This window comes from Neophocaena asiaeorientalis, unplaced genomic scaffold (genome assembly GCF_003031525.2).
Source record: "Neophocaena asiaeorientalis asiaeorientalis breed wild unplaced genomic scaffold, Neophocaena_asiaeorientalis_V1.1 scaffold45, whole genome shotgun sequence".
Lineage (NCBI taxonomy): Eukaryota > Metazoa > Chordata > Mammalia > Artiodactyla > Phocoenidae > Neophocaena > Neophocaena asiaeorientalis.
Window position 1 is genome coordinate 8,359,394 of NW_020174642.1, and position 27,737 is coordinate 8,387,130.

The 27,737-nt window shown below is 42.7% G+C and overlaps 1 protein-coding gene across 1 annotated transcript in view; it reads right to left on the bottom strand.

Moving 5' to 3' along the window:
* DSCAM (DS cell adhesion molecule) overlaps window positions 1–27,737 on the bottom strand; it is a 737,093-nt gene that overhangs the window by 100,776 nt on the left and 608,580 nt on the right. Inside the window, exons 18-19 of the mRNA XM_024758431.1 lie at window positions 5,180–5,420; window positions 3,141–3,287 (exon numbers count right to left, since the gene is read on the bottom strand). Of these exons, the coding sequence (XP_024614199.1) occupies window positions 3,141–3,287; window positions 5,180–5,420 (388 nt within the window). The remainder of the gene's footprint in view (window positions 1–3,140; window positions 3,288–5,179; window positions 5,421–27,737) is intronic.

The following is a 27,737-nucleotide window of genomic DNA, read 5'->3' on the forward strand; positions in this document are numbered from 1 at the left end:
GAATAAAAAAAAAAAAAAAAAAAAAAAATATATATATATATATATGGGACAGTACAGTAGAAATTAGCATAACACTGTAAATCAACTACACTTCAATAAAATAAAATTTTTTAAATATATGGGGAGTAAAGAATAGTGTTCAGTTGAAATCATGAGTAAAATAATATGAAATTAATATAGAAAATAAATTCAGAAATCATACTATTTATAGTACAAAAATTTCTTTAAAGAAAAACTTCATATTTTAAAACAAAATAGTTTTATGTATTTATTTACACCCTTCTTCATTCTTAAAGGGTCTAAGGAAGAAATCAAAATAGGGGTGGAAATCACTTTTCCCAAGCACCTCCTCAACCTGCCAGCATCGTAGCAAAAGTCTTGGTTGGCACTTAAACGTTGCTTTGATTCAGAATCTGTCGTTTTTGTCTTGAAGAAAGACAGAGGGTTGAAAAGCAGCTCCAATTCCGATGGAAATAGTGGATTTCCAAAGTGTGCCATTTTCCTAGCAATATTAGACTAACTGCTTCTGTCAGGTCTTAAAAATTCTTTGACTTTCAGATTATAAAATACTCAGAAATTTCACCGACCTATTGTACATTTAACCTGTCCTATCAAATATATTAACCAGTTTTATCTGGTCATATTAACAATAACAAAATGCTTTTTAATGCATATTTTTAAAAGTATTTGGGGCAATTGCTAACCACAGCGGTAGTAACGATCTCTTTTTCTCTTGGCCTGCACGAGTGAGTGTGTGTGTATGTATGTGTGGTGTATCCTCAAGCTTAGCAGGTATAGTTCTTTACATGATCACTATGTGTTGCGTGTCTGTGGGAACCTCAGGGCCACAATCTAAGAGCTTGTGCAGAAGAATCCAGTAATTCCATGAAATTCCCTGCGAATGCATACATGTCACTTCTCAGAGGTAGCAGGTCAGGAATGACTGTCCATAGGTTTCTGAGGGTTTCTTTCTCATCTTTTGGAGATTAAGTGTAGTACTTCTACATTAGGCATTAAGCACATCACCTTGATCTTCATACAGTGAGTAAAAGTATCTTTAGAAACTGTATGCATTTCCAAGCGTTCTTTTTTTGTTTTGTTTGCGGTACGTGGGCCTCTCACTGCTGTGGCCTCTCCCGCTGCGGAGCACAGGCTCCGGACGCGCAGGCTCAGCGGCCATGGCTCACGGGCCCAGCCGCTCCGCGGCATGTGGGATCCTCCCGGACCGGGGCATGAACCCGCGTCCCCTGCATCGGCAGGCAGACTCTCAACCACTGCGCCACCAGGGAAGCCCCAAGCATTCTTTATTTAAAGATTTTTGTTTTTAAATGTTCAAGTTTTTAAAGCTTTAAAGTGTGAAGTTGACTGAACGATATTAACCACATCATCCATCGTAGAACTAAGGTGCTTATAGGCATTAATAGTACATATGAGTAAAATGTGAAAATGTGATGAAGAGTCACCACCAGGTTATGGAAATGTTTCCAACAAGAACAGAAAAGGACGATTTTAGTGTAACACTGCCTTTAGGTGAGTATGTTAGCGTATTTAATTTCATCTTATTCAAGATGAGGATTAGAAACCAGAACAAGTATATGCAATGATCTATTACTGTATTGTGTCAGTAAAGTAGATAATTTGAAATTTTTCGTTGCTCCGTATTTTACTTCTATGGGAGTTTTAAAGCTCTGTTTGCAGGGAGGAGAATCATCTGTTTAACCCTGTGCCTCCATGGGGCTGGCTGTGCCTTACTGGGCTGGAGGTTCTGTATGCATCACTTATCCCCACTCTCACTAGGCTAGAGCATCCATCGGGGCAGATGCTGCCTCCTCAGTGCCAAGCAGGAGCTCAGCACAGAGTAGCTGCTCAGGTAACACGTCTGCTTCGGGGGTGCCCAGAAGGCGAATCAGAATGTCTCCCACTGCTGGCACTATGAAAAGCGCTACCTCGACATCAAGGGAATCAGATCTGGTCCTCAGCTGTGAGACACAAGTCTGGCTGCAGATGTAAACAGCTAAGCCTGGAACTCTGCTATTTACTTAGCAAATTAAGCTGCCTTCCTTCCTTTATTCTGGCACCAATAGTGGAACCCCTGCAGCCTCTGAGGCCCAGTGTGTTCTGATTACCTGGGTGGGGAAAGCGACCGGGGTGGCAGAGCAGACCCAGGTGGTCCTGAGCAGAGGTGGGAAATGCCCTGGGGGCCTCTGTGTTTGCCCAGACTCAGAGGACCCACAGTCAGAAGCACTGCAGGAAGCCCCAAACCAGAGGGGAGGCACCCCCGGGGGCTGGATATGGGGAGCGGGGGGGGGGTGCAGATGTGGGCCACCCAAGTCCTGGGCCACAAGCAGAGAGCAGAGCCTTTCCTGTTAGGGGCTGTAGCTCAGGGTGGGCCTGTCGTGCTCCTGGAGCGGGGCTCAGCCTGGCTCGGTGACGTCAGGCCTCTGTTCTGCTCAAGACACTTGGAGCCCCAATCTTGCCACTCCCTGAGCTGACCCTCTCTCATGCCAAGTCTTGCCTCCAAACTGGAGAATTTTGTCCTACAACTTGAAAGAGAAAAAAAAATCATAAAGAAACAAGAAGGAAGAGAGGGAATACAAGGAGGAAGAAAGAAAAAGGAGGGGACAAAAGTGGAGGGTTTGGGATGAAAGCGCTCCTTGTGGGAACAGCGCTCCTCTACCCAAGGTGTTCTGGCGCTGGCGTTCTTCCTGAACCCCTTCCAGTTCAACTGCAGGAGCTTAAGGATTTTCCCTGCTGAGTCCTATTGGGGATAGGAGGAAGTCAGCCTTTTAGGATACACATCACGCAGAACTTTCTAGATACAGATCAAGGTTTTGGTGCTGCCTGCAGAGGCTTGACATAGATACTCATAATTAGGAAAACACATCTATTCCTAGATTCCCCAAGTGCCACCCCCTCCTATCCTTCAAATTGCTTTTTGAAGGTATATGATTTAAACAGCTGTGAACACCTGTTAAAAATGTCAGATATGAGATAACAGAAAGACGAGGGGAAAGGAGAAAAGTACCCATCGATAAAGAACTGCCCACCCTGTGCTGAATCCCACGGTAGGAGGAGGGGGTCTGCAAATTCCATGGCACATCCTTTGGGGCAAACTCCAAGTTCTAGTTTAACCCCCTTACCTCCGTCCATGAGGTTGGCCCAGTAAATGACTCTGAAGCCCTGGAGGATTCCATTCAGGGCTTCCTTGGAAAGTGTGGACCAGGACAGTGATATTCTTTCTGGTGATGTTGCTATGGCTTGGACATTTTCGGGGGGGTAGCTGGGCACTGAAATTAGATAGTTAGAATCTGTAATAACCGTGGGTGGTTTAATTAGCAAAGCAATATTGAATAAGCAACATTAGTTTAATAGTTCAAAGTACAGGAAAAGAAAAAAATGCACTCAATCCCCCAAATTAAGGAAAAAATTGAGTACCATTTCTCTATGCAAATATTATGATAACTCAGTAAAATGCAACGACTTCATACGACTTCCACTGTCTCTCTTTCCAGAATAACTGCTTCACTGTTAAGCCCCAGGCTTATGGAGTTGAGAACACTTCTGATCCTACTGCATGAGTAAAAGACCATTGCTGGTCTGGCTTATTTTCCCATTACCCTTGAACGTTACTGTTGTAAGTTACATGTACTTTATACAGTACATCTCCTCATAATGAGTAATACCTGGCATGTAAATTGAAAGCCTCACTGTTGAAAGTGCCACAAAGCAGACACGTCATCGTATTCACTGTCCCATCCCCAGCAAGGCCCCTTTCGATACTATACCATTCGTCAGAGGAAAGAGCGAAAATGGACTAGGACACAGGCTAGAAGGATATCTGAAGTATCTTTCATGTGGGTTTATGCAAACCTTAAACGTCGTGGCTGGGAGAGGGGGCAAAGTAGTGACTGAATTGCAAACATCAGTGAAAAATGAACATCAACGTGCAAACCCAAAGGCCTATCTAACCACGCCTGCGAAGACTATGAAGATGGAAAGAAAAGCCTGGACTCCTGGGTTCTAGCTGTCTGAGACTTCTCTCCCTGTGAAAACGCTCAGAAATTATAGATGCAAGTCACCACGTGTGCTCTCAAACCTATGACCCAGCGGCTAGTTGCAGGAGAGGCAACTGCCGTGTGAGCTTGCTGCAGGAAGCATCTATCCCCTACTCCTACAGCTGACCCTATATCTGACCTCTGCACCTAAAAGATGGCGCTTCCGGACACTAGGGCTCTCTCTCCTTTCAAGCATTGCTGGAGAATGTGAGCTCTTAGGTGATCAAGGTGGGAGGGTACATTAATGCCTTATGGCCACTAGAGGGCGCACAGTCACCGTGAGATTTGCTCCAAGGAAGCTTGCTCATTTCTGTTCTCTGGTCTCAGAATACTTGAAAATAAAAAGCAATCATAAAAAAAGGAAAGAAAAGAAAAGAAAAGAAAAGAAAGAAAGAAAGAAAGAAAAAAAGAAAGAAAGAAAGAAAGAAAGAAAGAAAAAAAGAAAAAAAGAGAGAAAGAAAGAAAGAAGGAAAGAGAGAGAGAGAGAGAGAGAAAGAGAGAGAGAAAGAGAGAGAGAAAGAGAGAGAGAAGGAGAGAGAGGAGAGAAAGAAAGAAGGAAAGAAAGAAGGAAAGAAGGAAAGAAAGAAAGAAAGGAAGGAAGGAAGGAAGAAAGAAAGAAAGAAAGAGAGAGAAAGAAAGAAGAAAGAAAGAAAGAAAGAAAGAAAAAAGAAAGAAAGAAAGAAGATGGAAAGAAAAGAAAAGAAAGAAAGAAAGAAGAAAGAAAGAAAAGAAAGAAAGAAAGAAAGAGAGAAAGAAAGAAAGAAAGAAAGAAAGAAAGAAAGAAAAAAGAAAAAGAAAAAGTCCTCCTTTACAGTGATTTGTAAGAAATTCTTAGAAAATCGGATTTCTACATTCAGGCCAGACTGCCACAGTCATAGGGAGAGCTTTGGTTTCACGTGGGAAAAGCCCACCTCTTGGGCTTGATGGAGAAGGATGCTGATGAAGGGATGGATTTGGCTTTGCAATCAAGGTCTGTCAAGGGCACCGAACCAAGGCAGCCCACGAGTCAATCAGGGCAGCTTCCCCACTGGAACCCCCAGTCCCTGCCGGCCTGGATGCCATTGTCACTGCAAAGCCCGAAGGTGACCAGGCTCTGCGGACCCAGAGCAGCGGCTGGAACCTACCATCCTCGAGGGTGGTGGTGATGACTTCCTGAGAAGAAGGCCCCGTCCCGGCCCGGTTGCAGGCCTGCACCACCAGGCCATACTGGGTGAACTTGTTTAGGTTGCTGAGGGTGTAAATCTCACTGTCCCCCGTGGTGTCGATACTGATGATGTTGAACTGGAAGTTGCCCCCAGTGCTGTACTCGCGGTAACCTATTTGGTAGCCACGGATAATCCCATTTTGCAGATGTTTCTTGGGAGCCTAAACAGGAAAGAGAAGAATCACTAAAGAACACTGTTTGTGATTTGGTAAAAAACAATGTTATTTTCAGATGCTTTAAACCTGTTCGAAAGCTGGTTAATCCTACTGTATACCTATGGCCAAGCTACGAATTATACTCCATGAATAATTTGGATGTTGAAAAGTTACCAAGTACAATGTGAGTAGCTAAACAATCAAACCAAAAAGAACACTCGAGGTGTGACAAGAGGAAAACCGGCACCTGCCCTCCTCTTAGGCAAATAAAAATGAAATTGAATAAGCGTGGAAATAATCATAACAGGTGTGGCAGTAGTAATAGTAATAGTAGCAGCAAACTCATACCTAGAGGCCGCTCGTGGCCAGGTGCTCTGCCTTTACCTGCGCGAATGAGCCCAACCCTCACTGCAGCCCCGGGACACAGCACCACCAAGACCTTCATTGACACAGGAGGTCCCACAGACATGAGGGACAGGAGGGGAATCCGCCACAGAGCCTGTGCTCCCAGCCCCCTCCCGCTCATGCTGCCAGGACAGCCGACTTCTCTAAGTGGTGGGGAAGTTTGGAAAGATGGATTGCGTCTGTGGTACCTCTGCCTACACCAACCATCACCTGGGGAGACTGATGTTCGTGTTTTCACTCAGCAAAATCTACGGAACTCTGCCACGTTGTTCCAGGCACTGGGGAACAGAAGTGATTTTTTAAAAAGGTCCCTGCCCTCATGGAGCTTATACTCTAATGGAATATTCCAGAACAAAGGTGTTTGCACGTCGAAAGCTGGATGTGAAGGGGAGTCTACCCCTGGCAGGAAGGCAAAGCTCTTTCATTAAGGCCTGAATCATTCGGGGATCATTTTATGGTGATTTAAGATGGGCAAGGTGAGGCTAGAGTTACGAGTCAAAAACAGAACAGTTTTCACTGACATGTTGGACTTTTTAAGAATCCAGACTTTTTTCAAGTATGTTTTAAGAACAGCATCAAAGTGATGCTCTAAAGTAATAAAGGTGTGGTAGGCTTTCAGGCAATCAACAGCTGTGTGTGTGTGTTGAGTGTGTGTATTTGTATTATGTCTCTGTGTGCATATGTGTGAGCAGATATGTGTATGTATGTGCATGTGTATGTGTACATGTGTATTTCAGTACAAACCGTGGATTAAGGTCTCTTGGGGCTCTGATAAAGCTTTCTGAAAATGCTTACAATCCCATTGGAGAGAGGAAATACGCACTCAGGAAACTGCAGAGAAATCTGAAGTGTTCAGGTGTGTGGTACTGGACCGTGAAGGCCAGCAGGCTTCTCGAAAGTGGCAAAATGAGTGTGGCCTGAAGTAGTCAGAAGATGCTGACCGCAGGCGGGGCTGGAGGGATGGCCAGGGCTCAGGAAGGGGAGGGAGGGTGTTGGGTGGGAGAGACAGAGCAGTTGGAATGGATTGGGGGGGGGATGATGAATGCCCAGGGGTGAGGAATGGCAGACAGAGAGGATGTGCCCAGGATGGGGGTGGGGTGAGGCTGGACCACCAGCAGGAAGAAGGCAGAAGAAGGTCGGGACAGACAGCACCATGAACGAATTCAGCAGACGCCTGTGGATTGCCTACCACGCCAGCCCCCCGCGGCATGAATGTCACCAGCTGTCTTTGGGTGTTTGTCTGAGTTATACAAGAGCAGTAAAATCACATTTCCTTTTTCAGGCGAGTTTCCTCATTTATGGTTTTCTTGGATGCCACTGCCTTTCTCAACAACTCGTCTGATTTCAGGCATTTACATGGTGCTAATAGGTATCAAAGAAACAGCCTGGAAACCATTACTTCTTCAGTCAAGTTGGCAGTCAGACGTTGACACAAAAGCACACCCCTTTCTTATTATAAGCAAGTGTCTGTGCGCTCCTGCTTTTGCATTGGCGAACTACAACTTTTCACTCTGATTTAAAATTGGATCCAAAGATTTCAGATGTCGAGAATTCCATTACCTGGAATTTGTTTTACCTAAACCACTGAATTGCATTTGCTATCATTGGACTAATTAGCAAAATCAATTTCCCTCCAAAAGCCATGGATGAGTCAAATATAAAGCAAAGGTATTTCTCCTATTTCACAAAGCTTTTCAATGTTTAATATGGTCACCCAAATATAAAGGACTTTTTAAATTTAAAAAACATTCTAATTTTTCAACGTGCTCCCTGTGACGATTTAAGTCTCCCTAAGGTGCCAAGTCAGGATCCCAGGACAGGAGCTATGGAGTCTGATCAGGTAGGGGGTGTAGGGAGTGGAGGCAAATGCCCACGAGAAAATGTTCACTCACCGTACCCAATTCAGATGAATCTTCTACAAGCAGAGGGACCTGCTGGCTGACATTTCCCTTCCTGGGTTTGGGGGGATTAATCATGCCCATGATTTGGTTGCACAGATAGATGGGTGGAGAAATCTTGTTTTTTTTCACTTTCTGAGGGTGAAAACACATTCTAACTGCTTAAATAGGATAGGCAACACAGCGGGTTTTGTCCTGTTCAGTTTAAATTTTTGTACAAAATAAATAGAACATCCTTTACATTTTTCTTAGAACTAAATTTTAGTCCTGCTAATTCTGGAGTGACACGAAGGTTATTTTTGTTTATTAGATTCTTCTGCAAAATATTTTGTAGAAAATTATTTTAGTGTTTTTTTTTGTAATAATAAAAGTATACAGCCACCATTCCTATGTAATCACTATTCAAATTCTGATATGTTTTTTTCTCTAAGTGAAATTGAAGTTTGTTTTTCACATGGTTGTCTTCATACTCTACAACTTAGTGACTGATTATTTTTATTTAATATGCTATTATGATCATACTTTCATGTCTACTTCCAGTTTTTAAAAATCATATTCCATGTTTTATTGACTCATTTTTCCAACAGTGTTGTTTGGGATATTGTTTTGTAACTTATTTCCTACCACAAATGAACCTCTGTGATACAGTGCATTTGTTTTTAAGTTTGTTTATTGGACTGAAGTCCCAGAAGTGGGACTTATCGGGTATCTTATTTCAAAAAGGTTGTGTTTCAGTTGACTGTTAATGAGATAGGATTTTTTGGTTATTATTCTTTTAGATGTGAAATCCAATATGGTAATGCAAGGGACTGTGTTTATCCCAAGAAACAAAGAAGAGAGCTCTCCTCCAGTTTTCTTAATATTCTGATTTTGAAGAGATACGTATGAACAGAGTGGTGAGTTATTTGAAGGTAGCAGTGGTTTCACACGTTTCTTTCCAGGGCTCTAATACAATCGCTAGTTATCATGCAGAATGAATTGTTGCACCTGAGAAAGAAGCGATGGATTTTTCTTACAAATGAAATATGCACTTTTGATTTCACAGCATGCGGGCCCTAAGAGGTTTTGAAAACCATCTAAAAAGGATTGTGTTGGGGGAGAAATGGGGAGTGACTACTAATGGGTATGGGCTTTGTTGTGAGTGATGAAAATTATCTAAAATTAGATTCTGGTGATGGCTGCACATCTCTGTAAACATACAAAACAACATGGAATCGTACACTTAAAACAGCAAATGTGATGGTATGTTAATTTCATCCCAATAAAGCTGTTTTCATAAAAGTTAGTGTGCTGAAATCATCTCTCGGTTATTTCTCTTTCTAATTCAGTTACAACAGTAGCTTCCTTCACCACGACCATGGTGAACACCACCAATCAATACTCACCACCTCTACCACCACATCTTCACCATCACCATCACCACTACCTACATGCACACCGCCCCCCCTTACCACCTCCACTACCTCATGCCCCCAAGACAACCATCCCCGTACATCACTGCCACCAACTCCATCACCTGCATCATCACCAACATCCCCACCACCTCCATCACCAGCATCATCACCATCATCACCACCAGCTCCATCACCATCATCACCATCATCACCACCAGCTCCATCACCATCATCACCACTACCTCCATCACCATTATCATCACCACCTTCATCACTGCCACCGCCTCCATCACCTACATCATCACCATCATTCCCACCGCCTCCATCACCTACATCATCACCATCATTCCCACCACCTCCATCACCTACATCATCACCATCATCACCACCAACTCCATCACCATCATCACCATCATCACCACCAACTCCATCACCATCATCACCATCATCACCACCATCTCCATCACCAGCATCATCACCATCATCACCACCACCACCATTACCCTATGCCACGGCCACCTCTCCCACCTTTACCACCATCCTTATCACCTCCTCCATCAATAAATCACTGCCATGCCTCCAATACATCCACCACCATCATCACTGACATAAACATCACCCTAAGTATCACTATTACCACCATCACCTCCAACACTAACTCAGGGCCAAAATCACTACCACCAGTTACTACTATCCCTCCACCACCTCCAACACCTCCATCACCTTCACCTGTTGAGCACTTGCTTTTCCCAATCAGTGTAATAGGTGAGATGTATATCTCCCCATTTATCTTCACAACAACTCCAAGAAGTCTCATTATCCTTCTTTACAGATGAAGAAGGTAAGTGTAGAGTTGGAATTCTAACCCAGGTTTTTCCAAGAGATGTATTTAGTTTCCACCACTCACAGAGCCCCAGATAACTCTTCTCCTTTTTGCAGCGCTTGCTAATTAGGTTTGTAAAGTTACACTAAGCAAAACATTTTTAATCAAAGAAAAATCTAGCAAATCACATGAAGAGAAAGTATTGTTTTCATGCACAAAAGTAAGCAAAAATTCTAACTGTAACAGGCAAAGTTTAAGTTCTACTATTCATTTGTAGGTTGAATAGTCAGATGTAAATTTAGGAATGTGTTAACATTAAAGAAATTCTTGAGGACATATTAGAAAACAGATCTCTTTTAAAAATCCATAAGTGCAGGGATTTTGTACACTAAGTGCAGGGAATTTAAGGGCTGTGGCGCAAGTTCCAACTTTTTTTGAAGTGACTCTGGGGACCTCTCTGAGTTACATAACAACAAGCCAGCAGGGGACGTGGGTATGGACCAGTGGAAGCACTTCAATCCATTTGTCTGGTAGTGGGCTTCATATCACCCGAAGACAAATTAGTACATAATACCCCTTACTTTAAAAGTTGTTTTGGATGATACATTTCTGCTTGGAGCATGTGTCTACTTGGAATAAAGGGAAACAGTTGGCTGATGTACAAAGGGAGACCATCCAGGTGGGAAGGCAGTTGAGGATACTGTTCTCTGGCTGTTCAATAGCCTCAAAGAACAACTGATTAAGTGGGTCAAAAATAATTGTTTGCTTTCATGAAACTAAGAGAATGGAGTTAATGTTGGGGTAGGAAGAAACGTAGAAGAAGGAATCAGGTAGGGGTCTTGAAACACATTTTGAATCTGGGTTGCAAGATATTGGAGAAGACAAGTATCCTAAGAAGCCACTTTGATCATGCCCTCCCTCTCCCCAAATCTCAACAGTGCCTGTTGTAAGATTTGAGCCCTACAGGAGTCTTTCCAGACTAATGTCTCCTGGATGTCCCTCCACCTAGGATTCTCTTTGACTGCTTGATTAAGCATGGGTATTCCAACTCTCTTACACTTTCTCATCTCATGAAAGCCCCAGTCAGAGAATGCACTTCTTCCTTTTTTCCACTATCAATACATGACTCACTCCATGGCCAGTTCCACGTCCAACTCATTGGGGAGCCTCCTTAGACTATCTCCATCCAAGGAGTCCTCTCCTTCCTCTGGTCTCCACTGGCAGTCACCCAACCACCATCAGCTCAGCAAGAATCGGCCACTTCCATCTCCTCTATGGTCACCATTAACATATCAAATGTCTGGTCTCCAAGAACTTGACTGCAAGAGCCAAGAGCACAAGAGTTCCTAAAAAAATGTTTGAAATCTGACCCACTGCCTTGTCCAAATCAAGACTTCAGCACAGTGGACATTCTCAAAAAATTTATCGTAGATAAAGAAGACAATGGTTCTGAGCATTTATGAGGTGTAAAAAAGTGATGGGTAAGAATGACCTAAGATTTATATCTTACTGAATAAAGATCTAATGGGCAGGGTATAAGGACGGAAGAGATGCCTGGACTCCAGACCAAGGATGCAGCTGTTGATCAGAGGCCTGGGTCAGTCAGTTCAGTGGGAGCTCTAAGGCAGTGTGCCCCAGCCTGGACGTATGAGTTCAAGTTGAGAGCTGGCTTCCGTGCTGTCATGTGGCATGGCGGCCAACCTATCAAGATGGGAGATTTAGGCAGCATTGGGAGGGGTCCATTTCATTTCCTAGACCCCATCAGGGAGGAAAATAGCTTCTGAAGAGCTATTTTATCTGGACAATGTTGTCCATTTTTGTTTCCTGCTTAAGACAAGGATTCCAGAGTTTATTCACTTGTCATCCAGCCAGTGGGTCACACATGCTTACAATAAGGATCATTGAAGACCGACCACCAGATTTATAGCAAACCTCTCCCGACAACCAGCCCTCTTAATGCATATTAGAGGAAGACGTTGGAAAGTAAGTGATTGGGGGAAAGCAAAAAAGCTAAGCAACCAGCCCTCTTAATACATATTAGAGGAAGACGTTGGAAAGTAAGTGATTGGGGGAAAGCAAAAAAGCTAAAGTGAAGAAGGGCTCCCTTCACTCCATAGTCAAGAATTCAACAATCTGTCTTTCCATACAGGATGATGTTGTCATTTACAGATGACTTTGATATGTGAGTGCTCTGGTTTTACCTTTTCTCAAAGCCCTTTGAATGCACTACTATTCTAAGAGAAGGCCTTAGCTATCCACTGTTGTGTTTTTCTTGTGAGGATTCATTGTTTTGCCATGTTGAAATTTCCTCTTCCTTTCCTTTGCCTTTGCATCCAGGAATGATCCAGATTTCTTTTCACTTGTCTCATTTATCTGCTGTCTGTGGTCCTCTCTTTCTCCCCTTCCAGCCCTGACTTTGTTTTTTCTCCTGTGGTTTCCCTAAACAGCTTTCTTTCACATCTGTTGAGGAGCCCTTTCTCCAGCCTCCAAATCCCCCCCAGCCCTCACTTTCTTTAAGAAACTGTCTCTTTTGATCTCCATGACAACAGGAGCCCCGTGTCAATTTCCATGTGTGGTTTGCAAGTGCCTGCATTTTACGTGTCCGCCCGAATCAGCCTGCGAGCCACCTGTGGCAGGTTCTCCACTCTATAGGGAGGGTAGAAACAGGGGTGAGCAAATGCTCAGGGCACCAGTGTGGCTGTGAGTGATTAGAACAGGCACCTCATCTTCAGAAAACCACCAGCCAGGTCCTGTTTCTGGCACGCTCCCCTCCCCCTCCCCACTGCTGGCGGGCGGACTTTCCTCAATGTCAGGGTCCATCCGCTGACCTGGAGAGCCCAAGGCGTCCACTGCAGAATCCTGCATTCTGGGAACACTGCGTCACTCCGACGTGTGGAGTAATTCAGTTGAAAAATGATTTGAAACGTTTCCTTTTAGATTCCTCCAAATTCACTTAAAATGTAGTCTGTCCTCATTTCCCTTTTATTACAGGAGTGGGGGACTGTCTTTTTCATCTCTGTGTGCTTCCTCCAGCCCCTTTCCCTGCTCCCCAATATAAACAGCATGAGCTCCATAACTTGTTCAGTGAATGGATGCATTAACTGTAACAGCCAGCAGCTGGTGCCTCTTCTATACAAGGCATTGCGTGCAGGGAAGATGTGCAGTGAATCCGTGAGTAAAGTGGAAAGTGATGATGGCAGTGAAGATTTGCACAAGGGGCTGTGTAAGGGAAAAGGAAGAGATGCCTTTTCCAAATGGGTGCAGGAGGACTCCCAGAGAAGGGGGGCAATGTTATAGGAAAGTAATCAGTGGACCTGGCTGCAGGTGGTGAGGGAATAAGAGATGGCTCAGGAATGGAGAGCAGCTCCAGCGACCCTTCAGGGAGGTATATGGGGTGACTGGGTAGTGGTGGAGTGAGTGTAGGAAACCTAGGGAAATGCTGGGGCCCCACCCAGACCTGCTGACTCAGAAACACATGCTGGCTACAGGGAGGGCGTGCTGGTCTGTGTTTTAATAAGCCCTCCCTGGGATGCTGAGCAAGCTCCAGTCTGAGAACCACTGCGGTTGTCGCTCAAAGTCATTAAAAGGTTTAGGACTGGCCTCACTTGGGATGGACTTTCGTTAAAAAGCAACAGCTGCACATTCCCCAATGTTTCAGGTCACCAATAACCCATTTTCCTGGTCTCTGCAGAACAGAAGGGATTGAACGCAAATAGGACCGTAAGCCCTCTGTGGTCCGGGAGTCACACAGCAACAAAGGGACCTCTTCACAGGGGGGCTGGGGTGGAGGGGAAACAGCTGCCTTGCTGGACAGAGCCCTGCTTGGTCTCCCCAGTCCCGGTGGATGGACGACACAGCCTCTCTGTTTTGCGGTACACGGGCCTCTCAATGTTGCGGCCCCTCCCGTTGCGGAGCACAGGCTCCGGACGGACGCGCAGGCTTAGCGACCATGGCTCACGGGCCCACAGCCTCTCTGGATGAATGGACCATGGGTTCTCAGGGAGAGATGGCAGACAGAGGAGGAGTCTTACGTCGTTGCCTCAAAGCACATTTTCCTTCCTGTCTCTCTTCTTGGATTGGCCCTCCACGGCCACTCTGCCCTCCACGGGGGCTCTAAGCTCATTCTCGGCATTGTAGGTCTCCTACAAGGGATACGTGCAGCCATGTGGCTCCCCCATCAATGCTATTGTTCGTCAAGGGACAGGTAAAGAGCCAAGGGGCCACGTGGTGTGAAATAAAAAGTGGACATGAGATCTGATGATGAGACACGCTTAAGTTACGATGAATGACAAAGTGTTTGAAGTGTGTACTATCTGGAGAGGCCAAGAACTTGGAATTGGAGCTGGATGGTCACCGTAGTCTAGTCAGACTTGGCGGAGGAGATGGTGACCAAGGGTGTGCATTGGCTTGGAACACAAATGCAGAATTTTAGAAACATTTTGGAGAATATTGTGGGATGAACTTAAGGCTAACTTCTGTACAAGAGGGTGCCATTTTTTCAATTTCTAAACTGTAGGGTAGCTCCCATTTCATTCACTCATTCATTCATTCATCCCACCAACAAACATTTGTTGAGTAGCTACTCTTGTTAAAACCCTCCGTTTTTGAATTTTTCCATCCTTTGCAAACCCCATTCTCTGGTAGCCACATAGAGCATTTCTTACCAGCCATAAAGGCTTATCCAGTGGTTTCTGCTGACGCCTTAACAAAGGAATTCACAGAACATATGCATACTAGGATTGGGTTTACCTATCAGCTCTGAGGTCTCTAGGGACATCCCCCACCTAACATCAGGGCCTCTAGATGCTGTGCATCCTTCTTAAGGTCCTACGTCCAACTCAGGTAGCTGGTAAGGAGGGCACGGTGGCTTCCGAAGCTCAGAGAAGCTAGAGAAGACTTCTGAGAAAGAGACTTTGCCAGAAGGGTGATGGCTCAGTGTGCCAGAGCTTGGGAGTGGAATCAATCAGAAGTGACAAGGAGAGGGAGGTGCCCTGGGCTCAGAGCAGGGGAAGAGCAGGGAGGGGGTGAGGAGGGGGGCTGTGGAAGTTTCCATGGGCCAACAAGGGGTGTAGCCAAGGCCCAGCCAGGAAAGAATCCACCTAGAGACTCTGAGGTTCTGGGAGGCTGGTCCGGTGCCTCTGAGCCTGCAGGTAACGGGAATTTAGGGAAAACAGGGTTTTGGTTTTGATGCCAAGAGGCAGTGTGTACTAGTCTGTGAGTATGAAGGCTGGGGTCCCAGCTATTTAGTGGCAGCTGAGTGATCCCAAAGGACTTGGCTTCCCCCATGCAGACAGGGGTATCCAGACGAGAGGAACTTCCCTGCAGGGAAGGGTGCCCCCGTGGATGGCAGAGTGGCCATGGAGGGCCGGATGGACCCATCAGTAGGCCACAGAGATTTAGGGGGCCACATCTGACCCAGATCTGCTAAGCTAGTGCAAGAGGCAGGGAAGAGTCCCATAGTGCTTTAAATCTCTGCCCAGGGGACCAATGAACAGGCAGCTATTGTGACGAGTTTCAATTGTATGTGGCTGCTTCTTTTGGTATCATCTTGGTTTATTAAACATGGTTGGCAAACTGTGGTCCTGGGGCCAGGTCCTTTAGCCACTTGTTTTTATATGGCTCTTAGTGAAGAATGTACATATTTTTTACATATTTTTAAATGACTGCAAAAAATCAAAAGACAAAGAATAGTGTGTGACATGTGAAAATTATACGTGCTTCAAATGTCAGTGGGGCTGAGTCAGGTTCTACTGGAGCCCAGCTGCACCCACCCAGCTGCGTATCTGCCGTGTCTGCTTCTGAGCTACAGTGGCAGAGTTGAGGGGCTGTGACAGAGACCTCATTGCCCACAGAGTCTAGATTATTTGCTTTCTGGCCCTTGACATGAACAGGTTGCAGACCCCTGTAGGACACAGTGTTGTGGACAGAGCCGCCTGCAGGGTGAGATCCACTCTGTGGGCTGGAGGTTGAAGGCAGGGAGGGATGTGGGGAGATTATCAACGGTGGAAGGAGAAGCACCTCCTAGAGAGGGGGTGTTGGAGAAAGCCCAGGGTTTGGACCAAAGGGGAGTCAGTGACCCTCCCTGCTGGGATGTCAAAGTTCTAGCCTGTGTTCTATCAGAAGACAAAGAATGCCTGCATCCACCGTGGACCTTTGGTCCGGGATATGGTACCTGCCACCTATACCTCAGTGATGGTCCTAAGCATAAGCAAAGGATGGCATTGCTCCTGCAGAGCTAAGTAGAGTCTCTTGTCTGTTCTTGGGTAATGAAAGGCTTTGGCCTCAATTAAAGGCATCAACACTCATGAATGGGTAATGGAGGAAAAGAACATTGAAAAGCATCCAATAGGCTACTCTGCCCTGTCAGGAACATGCTAGAAGCATTTGGACAAGGGGCCCCCCCAAGGAAAGCTCTGGTCTGAAGTGGGGGGATGGGCCTGACACATTCCCAGGAGCGGAGAGCCAGTGATTCTCTCCAGACCCCCGGGAGTGACACCACAGTTTCCCTGCGTCGTATTTTCCTTCTCTGCGAATTCTCACTTCTAGGAGTCACTGAGAACATGCCTCCAGAATTCTTCTGTTATTTATATAAAGACAGGGCTTATTCCCACTTTAGATTGTGACAGGGAGGGAAAATGAGAATGAAAATATACTTTTAAAAAGTAGCATTATTCTATTTCCTGTATTTCTGTGATTCCTCAAAGCACAAAAAACATTTATGTTTGGACTCAACATTTTCAAAAGAATGTACCAATGGAAGGACTCCATCACAGGAACTGAAAGGATATAAAATCAGTTTTCAAAAATTTTAATATGAAGAGGAGATTGACCTTTAAAAAACTGTGGAAGGTTACCTAGAAATAGAGTTAGTTGGTTACATCTTAGTGCATTAAATTAAATATATTTGTACTAGTGAAATGAATCCGAAAGCATATGTTGTATTTTTCTGTCCTACCCCATGTAACCGTGAAAATGGAATGTGGAAATTAGATGCCCAAAGTCTCCCAAGGCAGCTGACTCCTGCTTTCCTGGCTGGAGTTCTTCCTGCAACAGACCCAGAAGAACTTGGTCCAGCCTATTTTAAATGATAAAAGTAACATCACATTTCTTCCCTTATCTTAGGAGACATGTCCATATTGGACAGATGTTTTCCTTTTATTCTTTGATTTTTCATTCTAACACCTGTGCCCCATTTACTAATTTATCTACCCTATTTGAGTTCTCTGATAAGATGGGAAATATCATCAGCAAGATGGCTTAATGATGGCTTTCTAAGAAAATTAAGCACATTAGTAAATCAATGAAGGTAGAACATACCCTCACACCATATACAAAAATACTCAAAATGGCTTTAAGACTTAAACATAAGACATGACACCATAACACTCCTAGAAGAGAACATAGGCAAAATATTCTCCAACATAAATCACAGCAATGTTTTCTTAGGTCAGTCTGCCAAGGCAATAGAAATAAAAGCAAAAATAAACAAATGGGACTTAATCAAACTTACAAGTTTTTGAACAGCAAGGGAAATGAAAAGACAACCTACAGGATGGGAGAAAATATTTGCAAACAATGTGACCAACAAGGGCTTAATTTTCAAAATATACAAGCAGCTCATACAACTCAACAACAACAAAAAAAACAAACAACCTAATCGAAAAATGGGCAGAAGAACTAAATACATATTTCTCTAAAGAAGACATACAGATGGCCAACAGGCACATGCTCAACGTTGCTAATTATTAGAGAAATGCAAATCGAAACTACAGTGAGATAGCACCTCACACTGGTCAGAATGGCCATCATTAAAATGTCTACAAACAACAGATTCTAGAGAGGGAGAAAAGGGAACCCTCCTACACTGTTGGTAGAAACATAAGTGGGTGCAGCCACTGTGCAAAACAGCATGGAGGTTCCTCAGAAAACTAAAAATAGAGCTACCATATGATCCAGCAATCCCACTCCTGTGCATATATCTGGTCAAAACTATAATTCAAAAAGATACATGTGCTATAATTCAAAAAGATACATGTTCATAGCAGCACTATTCACAATAGCCAAGACATGAAAGCAACCTAAATGTTCATCAACAGATGAATAGATAAAGCAGATGTGGTACATTTATACAATGGAATATTACTCAGCCATAAAAAAGAACAGAATAATCCCATTTGCAGCAACATGGACGGAACTAGAGATTACCATACTAAGTGAAGTAAGTCAGACAAAGACGAATATCATATGATATCACTTATATGTGGAACCTAAAATATAACACAAATGAATTTATCTGTGAAACAGAAACAGACTCACAGACATAGAGAACGGACTTGTGGTTGCCAAGGGGGGTGAAGGGGAAGGAAGGACTGGGAGTTGGGATTAGCAGATTCAAATGATTATATATAGAAGGAATAAACAACAAGGTCCTACTGCATAGCATAGGGAACTATATCCAATATCCTATGATAAATCATAATGGAAAAGAATATATTAAAAAAGCATATATATGTATAACTGAATCACCCTGCTGTACAGCAGAAATTAAGACAATGTAAATCAACTTCAATAAAAAATGAATAAAAGAAGAAAATTAAGCACATTAAATAGTGAATATTCATTTATCCACTCACTCAACGGGTGCCATTCAATTCACTTATAATACAGAAGGCCATATTCACTTTAGTTTGGTCTTCTCATTTGTTCTTTGTGAAAAGTAGGTCTACTATTTTATGAGAACCAGTAAAACTACATATGAGCCAGTGTTTTGAATACTTTTATTAAAATTACTACCTATCCATCTATCATTTAGATTATTTAAAATAAAAATTTTATTGATTAATTTTTTGGCTGGGCAGAGTTCATGATATTTACATTTACTGGGAGGTATCTGTTATCAGAAAGGACTGGGCTGTCCAGAGCCATCAGAGGGGCCAACATCCAGGGTAGAGAGAAGAATCGGGGCTGTTACTCACTGAACCAAACTCATATCCTAAAATGCTCTCCCAGTCTCCATCCTCCGTGGCTGTCAAGACAGTGCTGGGAGATGAGTACAGACAAGGCTATGCTGTTAACGATGGCTACTGTTTGTCTGTGACTTAATGAAAAGGACACTCAGATCGGACCTAGTGGAAGGATTCGAGCTTCAGCAATGACAAACCAAGTTACTTGCTCGAGATAATTTTTACTAAATGTAAAGGGGAGAGTAATATCTAATTATGTTGAAGTCTAATCGAGCACTTTCTGTACTGTATCAGAGTATCCGTATTATATGTAATTTACTTGCTGTAGATGCATTTAAATTATGCTAATCCTACTTTATGCAATGTAATGAAATACTGTCAAGTTATACTTTTCATATACTCTTTATTTTCACTGCAAGTGTTATATATTCATAAATGTATGACACGAAGTTTTCATGGCTAAAGTATGCATAGTGTAATTGTCAATAGACAATTAAATAAATTTTAATATTATCCTGACCATAAGCAATTTTTACCTTAATGTCCCAACCTTAGAAGCCAATCCACTTGATAAATGTGATGTTGATGTACTAAATAAAGACCTATGGCTGGTCACCAGTAAATGTCCAAAATGCTCTTTTAGTTCCAACCTCTTGATTCCTACTCACTATTCTTGTTTGCATTTCTGATAATACGTTCCATCAGTCAAGGAAAAAATACCATCCTCACCTCCTAACTTATTGTAACCTAACAGTTCATAACTTGTTTATTTATTTATTTAACATCTTTATTGAAGTATAATTGCTTTACAATGTTGTGTTAGTTTCTGCTGTATAACAAAGTGAATCAGCTATCCCTGTACATATATCCCCCCATGCCCTCCCTCTTGCATCTCCCTCCCACCCTCCCTATCTCACCCCTCTAGGTGGTCACAAAGCACCTAGCTGATCTCCCTGTGCTATGCAACTGCTTCCCAATAGCTACTTTACATTTGGTAGTGTATATATGTCAATGGCATTCTCTCACTTTGTCCCAGCTTAACCTTTCCCCTCCCATATCCTCAAGGCTATTCTCTACGTCTGTGTCTTTATTCCTGCCCTGCCCCGCCCCTAGGTTCTTCCGAACCATTTTTTCTTTTTAGATTCCATATATATGTGTTAGCATACGGTATTTGTTTTTCTCTTTCTGACTTACTTCACTCTGTATGACAGACTGTAGGTTCATCCACCTCACTACAAATAACTCAATTTCATTCCTTTTTATGGCTGAGTAATGTTCCATTGTATATATGTGCCACATCTTCTTCACCCATTCATCTGTCAATGGACACGTAGGTTGCTTCCATGCCCTGGCTATTGTAAATAGTGCTTCAATGAACATTGTGGTACATGACTCTTTGAATTATGGTTTTCTCAGGGTATATGCCCAGTAGTGGGATTGCTGGGTCATATAGTAATTTTATTTTTATTTTTTTAAGGAACCTCCATACAGTTCTCCATAGTGGCTGTATCAATTTACATTCCCACCAGCAGTGCAAGAGGGTTCCCCTTTTCTCCACATCCTCTCCAGAATTTATTGTTTGTAGATTTTTTGATGATGGCCATTCTGACCTGTGTGAGTGGATACCACATTGTAGTTTTCATTTGCATTTCTCTAATGATTAGTGATGTTGAGCATCCTTTCATGTGTTTGTTGGTGGTCTGTATATCTTCTTTGGAGAAATGTCTATTTAGGTCTTCTGCCCATTTTTGGATTGGGTTGTTTGTATTTTTGATATTGAGCTGCATGAGCTGCTTGTATATTTTGGGGATTAATCCTTTGTCAGTTGTTTTGTTTGCAAATATTTTCTTCCATTCTGAGGGTTGTCTTTCTGTCTTGTTTATGTTTTCCTTTGCTGTGCAAAAGCTTTTAAGTTTCATTAGGTCCCATTTGTTTATTTTTGTTTTTATTTCCATTTCTCTAGGAGGTGGGTCAAAAAGAATATTGCTGTGATTTATATCATAGAGTGCTCTGCCTATGTTTTCCTCTAAGAGTTTTATAGTGTCTGGCCTTACGTTTAGGACTTTAATCCATTTTGAGTTTATTTTTGTGTATTGTGTTAGGAAGTGTTCTAATTTCATTCTTTTACATGTAGCTGTCTAGTTTTCCCAGCACCACTTACTGAAGAGGCTGTCTTTTCTCCATTGTATATTCTTGTCTCCTTTATCAAAGATAAGGTGACCATATGTGCGTGGGTTTATCTCTGGGCTTTCTATCGTGTTCCATTGATCTATATTTCGGTTTTTGTGTCAGTACCATAGTGTCTTGATTACTGTAGCTTTGTAGTGTAGTTTGAACTCAGGGAGCCTGATTCCTCCAGCTCCATTTTTCTTTCTCAAGATTACTTTGGCTATTCAGGGTCTTTTGTGTTTCCATACAAATTGTGATTTTTTTTGTTCTAGCTCTGCAGAAAATGCCATTAGTAGTTTGAGAGGGATTGCATTGAATCTGTAGATTGCTTTGGGTAGTCATTTTCACAATGTTGAGTTTTCCAATCCAAGAACATGGTATATCTTTCCATCTGTTTGTATCATCTTTAATTTCTTTCATCAGTGTCTTATAGTTTTCTGCATACAGGTCTTTTGTCTCCTTAGGTAGGTATATTCCTAGGTATTTTATTATTTTTGTTGCAATGGTAAATGGGAGTGTTTCCTTAATTCCTCTTTCAGATTTTTCATCATTAGCGTATAGGAATGCAAGAGATTTCTGTGCCTTAATTTTGTATCCTGCTATTCTACCCAATTCATTGATTAGCTCTAGTAGTTTTCTGGTAGCATCCTTAGGATTCTCTATGTATAGTATCATGTCATCAGCAAACAGTGGCAGTTTTACTTCTTCTTTTCTGATTTGGATTCCTTTTATTTCTTTTTCTTCTCTGATTGCTGTGGCTAAAACTTCCAAAACTATGTTGAATAATAGTGTTGAGAGTGGACAACCCTGTCTTGTTCCTGATCTTAGAGGAAATGGTTTAAGTTTTTCACCATTGAGAATGATGTTGGCTGTGGGTTTGTCATATATGGCCTTTATTATGTTGACGTAAGTCCCCCTATGCCTACTTTCTGGAGAGTTTTTATCACAAATGGGTGTTGAATCTTGTTGAAAGCTTTTTTTATATCTATTGAGATTATCATATGTTTTTTCTCCTTCAATTTGTTAATATGGTGTATCCCATTGATTGGTTTGCATATATTGAAGAATCCTTGGATTCCTGGGATAAACCCCACTTGATCATGGTGTATGATCCTTTTAATGTGCTGCTGGATTCTGTTTGCTAGTATTTTGTTGAGGATTTTTGCATCTATGTTCATCAGCGATATTGGCCTGTAGTTTTCTTTTTTTTGTGACATCTTTGTGTGGTTTTGGTATCAGGGTGATGGTGGCCTCGTAGAATGAGTTTGAGAGTGTTCTTCCCTATGTTATATTTTGGAAGTTTGAGAAGGACAGGTGTTAGCTCTTCTCTAAATCTTTGATAGAATTCACCTGTGAATCCATCTGGTCCTGGGCTTTTGTTTGTTGGAAGATTTCTAATCACAGTTTCAATTTCAGTGCTTGTGATTGGTCTGTTTATATTTTCTATTTCTTCCTGGTTCAGTCTCAGAAGGTTGTGCATTTCTAAGAATTTGTCTGTTTCTTCCAGGTTGTCCATTTTATTGGCCTATAGCTACTTGCAGTTCATAACTTGTTTATAACCTAACTGTTTTAAAACAGAACAGGGAAAGTGCCTGTCCTCAGATATCTTGTATTATGCCAGGTTCATCAAGGCTCCATGTGAAGCTTTCAGGAGAAACCATCTGAAAGGACTGCAGGCTGATGAATGGAGTTGGCCTTGCTCTGAGTCCTTAGTTGAAGTTAAATTTATGTCTTGTCAGGGTGAATTAGCTGAGAGGTCCAGCCTTTTCCCTGGGATGGAATGGAGACAACCTTTCTAGGCTGAGTCTCAGCTAACTTGTCTTCCCAGAATGCCCAGGTGTGAGCCTGCATCACACACTCTTGGTGGCTCAGCAGCCTTTGGAAAGCTGGCCAGCATCTTCTTGCTGCCCTTTGAGGCTGGGAACTAAGAGGACTGCCTGCTTACGTTGGGAGGCCAGCCAGGACCTTTAGAGCAGGCAGATTGGAAGCTCTGCTCTGGGACAGAGAACTGGGGTCCTAGGAAAAGGCCAATTACATTGCTAACCCAAAAGGGCTAATCTGATGGAGAGGTGCGGAGAGAGGCAGAACATATTCCAAAGAAGCAAATAAGAAATGAATGGTTTTATGAAAGGGATCTGTATATTTTATACATGTGCAAAAAAGTAAGATGGTAATATAGTCATGTAGGGCTTTTTAAGGTGTCCAGAGGTTTCCAAAGGAAAGGTACCCCCTCTTTATATGCATATTTTAACATGAAGGTGAACAGTGAGTGGTCCATGTATTTATTTAACAAATATTGACTGCGCTTCTACTGAGAATATAACAAACAAACAAAATATGCCCTCTACCCTCATAGAGCTTACAGTCTAGTCAACTGTAAGAAGTTAAGAGAGAATAATCCTACTCCCTGTGGATGACCAAGAAGTTCTGAAGTCAGTTTGGATTTTTCTTCTCTCACTGTAGGGGAAAGAGGTAAGACTTGTTAATATGAGAAGGGCTGACAGTTCCTTATCTATTTGTCAGGATTCTTAATAAAACTGCAGAAAATCTAACTCTAGAACCAATTGATTAGTTCATAAAAGAAATGTAAATTTTGTAATTTTTTCATAGCCTAAGGATTAAGCAAGAGTTTAAAAATTAAGTAAAATTAATTTCAAGGCAACCCTTTTGAATTTCAACTGACTTAGGAAAGAAAGATGTCGACTTACTACACCAGTTATGCTAAGGTTAAGTTTACAATTTGGAAAGAAAGTGGTAGCAGGTAAAATGTACAGGTTACCTATTTTCTTTAACCTTCGTGGGGTTGGGTAACATTTATAACATGAGGCTGGAAGGAGTTGGAAGAGGAAATAATAGCTGTTGAACCTTTCCATGTACAAGTGCAAAATTGTCATTCAACGTACTTTAGCTCATCAATTGCTTCGAAGCCCGGCAGGCAAAGTCAGATTGCCAAGGTAGGTAGGGGTCCTTTGACAGTCACGAGCCCTCAGATCTTGGGCAAACCCCTGCAACCCGAGGAGGTTGTACAGAACTGGGTATACCCAGCACACAGATCCAACAGTATAATGCATGTAGGAATTGAGCAGGGAGCCTGGCAGAGAGCAAATTTCTCAGGAAGACAGGTTTCCCAGGAATCCCAGCCAGGAAATACCAGTGCTAGAAGGTGCTCCTTTCCAGTGGGGTATTCCTTTCCCTGGAGGAAGAGGGATTTAGATGTAGAAGTCAAGTGGCGTCTGCCGTTTATTAAATCATTGCTATGAAGATCACTGGCAATAAGGCAGTTTTGTTTTTAAATGACTAAGCCATTTTCCCATTGTAAGAGCTCTTCTCTGAAACATATACTAGATTGTAATGATGCCTCAATTACTTGGAATTATTGGGGATTGTGAAGGTGTGGTGCTCTAGTTAAAAGTATCCTTCAGATTTCTAAAATTTAATTAAATCCCCAAAAACCCAGTGTTCATATTTTATGGAAATCATGTGTCTTTTGCAATGTTATTCATTCTAAATAAAATCTCAGTCAGAGAGGATGATGCTGAAGGGCAGGAAAGTGGCAAAATCATTCTCAGGATTTTTATCCGGAGTCAGTTTGTTTTCAGCAATGCAATATTTAAGCAGTGGACAGTTTCATATTTTCAGGATAGCCTATGGCTCTAAAAGATTTCTCATTCAAAACAAAACAAAACATCTACGTCAATAGGAAAAAAAGTCTGCCTTAAGTTGCATTCTCTGGGTAAATGTTTTGCGATATCTATAGTAATGAAATATTCCAAACTCTGAAAGTTTTATTTAATGAGCATATGTAAATAGCCTTCAAACTGTCCTCAATTTGCATAAAATGGGATCAGTTGATTCTGAGACTGACCAGAAGAGAAGGTGACAGGGACTGTCAAAAGAGACTCGTTTGTTCTGTCAGTGTTTTTATACTTAGGCGACAGACTAAAATCTGAATTTTCTGAAAAACCAAAGAATTCTAATTCAGTTTTACAGTTTTCAGGTACTTGATTAAATACGTGGTTATCAGTAATCCGTAGCCTTCAATATTCTTTCTGATTTTGAATAAGCCCAGCAAAAACATGCAGTAAATTGTATTTACTTATACAAAAGGCTTGTGCAAACTTTCTGTTTTTCAAGGGGTGTGGAACGAGAGCTAGGAAGTGAATTTTATTATCATTTACCTAATTTTTATTTTACTTAGAACTCTTACTTTATCTCTTGAGTTCTTGTGAAGGCACTGCTTAGCAACTTTAAGTAACTCAAAATATGTAAAATTATGGAAAAGCCCTTTCTAAGTCTTCATCTTCCATAATATAGACAAGTTAATATGGTCCCGTTTCTTGGGCATCTTTCTGTGGGCTTACATTTAAGTGATGTTCGGATGCCCATTTCCTCTAAAATGTATCACACTTTTACTGGATCATTACTACCATTTATTTTGCAATCAATTAGAATAGAAACCCACGTGCAGATTGGCTGGTCTATCTGGGACACTGAATGTGGGTACAGTGGTCCACCATTGTGTGCTCCGGAGTATTGTACTGTAGCATGAATTAGACTCTCGCCAGCTTACAGCCTGGTTTTGGGAGATCCTAAAAGCTAGGGGGCCTTCTCCACAGCAGTTTCTGAAAGACATGTGCTTCAGAGGCTAGCGCGACATAAGCACCTGTTACTCACATATGCACTCATTCATTCATTCCTTCATACAGACCTGCCAGCCACGAGGATCAAGGATAAATAAGACCCTCCCTGCCTCCAAGGAGCTCACAAAACAGCAGAGGAGGTGCGACAAAATGGACTGTAGAAAGCGTGTGACAGGATCTCATGGAGCTATCTCCCAGAATCATGGGTAACACAAGGGGCCGAAAAATTAATTTGGAGATTTACACATCTTCACCGAGGGAGTCAGGCAGGACCAGAGGACTGAGTAAGCAGGACGGGACAGGTTGGGGGTGGAGGGGGGATGCTACAAACATTGAGAGCAGCAATGACAGTTGAGAGAAGAGGACAGCAGGGTCCCCTAGAACTGGGGGAGAAGAGGGTGGTAAACCTGAGACAGGATGCTGCAGCCTGATGCTGGTGGCTGGGCTGTCCTCTGGGGTTTGGTCTATAGCCAGTAAGGCATGTGTCACCTCTGGCGGACTTGAACATTTGAACACTCGAAACTTTGGTGAAAGAAATAACCAAGTTAAGCAGGAAAAGTTGTTAATTTCGTTCAATAGAAGGTGTATGTTACAAAAGTGTTGCTTGTACAGGGATAATTAAACACATTTAACTTCTGTCTCTGATGTTATGAAATGTCCGCCAAGCTGCCCCTGACCTTTAAGAGGTTTAGTGTCTAAAATGGCTATATTCCCACCCAAAGCCCGGAGCTGTTCTTTCCTCTATCTCATGTCTCTTTACTGAGCGCATCTTTTACTTCTGATGAGTTTTCTTGTGACCCTCAATGAGTTTCTGCCTCAGTCCCCCCAATATTTCCATCCTGGCTGACAGATGTGTGGCCCCCTCCTTGGGCTAACACAATTTCTTCCTCTTTCTTTACTTCTTTCTCCTCCTTTCCTATTAGCCTCTTTACACAAAATGTAAATCTGGGACTTTAACGCCATAAAATAAAGGCATATTTTATGTAACATATCATACTTTGGATTACCTAGACTCGCATACAGTTTGGTTGAATCAGTGACACACTTTCATGACGCAATCAGGCCAGTGTGAAATGACAGCTAATCTACGGGCAGCCCCTACTCCACTCAGTGGTACCCACATCCTTTTCTGCAGCCTGCTACCCTGTGAGAAATCACGGTTCTGTGAATAGGACGGCAAAACCAGTTCACAGTCTAGTGGAGGTGAGGCCTCCTTTCAGTAGCCCACGACTTGTTCATCCTTTTGACATCCAGAAGAAATTTAACTGCAACCTACTGACTTTTCCTGCTGCTTTTCTATGGAGACAGAAAGGATGCAATGGCTTTTAAAGCCTCTGAAGTTTCTATTTTTAGTTGTAAGAGCTCTGGGGACAGACACCTCTCTCCTGCAGGATACAGAAAGCTCTAGGGGCCACCATAATAGCTTTTCAGCGGCAAAAGGCAAGAGAATGCGGAGGGCTGGTGGAGGAAACTTCCCAGTCTTTAACACAAGACAGAGTGAGTCAGCATTCCACTTGCCCAGTGGCTGGGCTGCGTGTGGAGCTGTGGCTTGCTGAGTGCCTTTTATCGCGCAATGTGTGATGCTCACAGCTGGCGGATGTGCTCACAAAGACGAATGGCCCCCTCCCCACCTGGCTCGGCCTGCCCTGTCTGAGCAGCTGAATAGTTGCGGTGTGTTGCCCGCTGGAATCACAGCTCAGTGGCCGGGCTGTAAAAAGACAGCACAAAGGGGCTTGCTGCCCTACTGTGTGTTAACACCCAAGGCGATATCCACCCCAACTTTGAAAATCCTTTTTTTTTGTTATAGAGGCTGGTCATTTTATGAAAGAGCTGATGCTAGAAGGAAAAAACCCAACAAGTGGTACAACGAATGAGGTTTTTAATGGGACCAAGAGGTGGGCAGTTTGAAGACCTCACTGTGGCTCTTACCTTCCTCTCTGAGTGAGAACACAGAAAAAATGGTGAGGAAGGAGGTAAGAAGAGAATATGTGTGATGAGAGAAACCCAGAAGTGGAAAAGTAAGTGCAACTT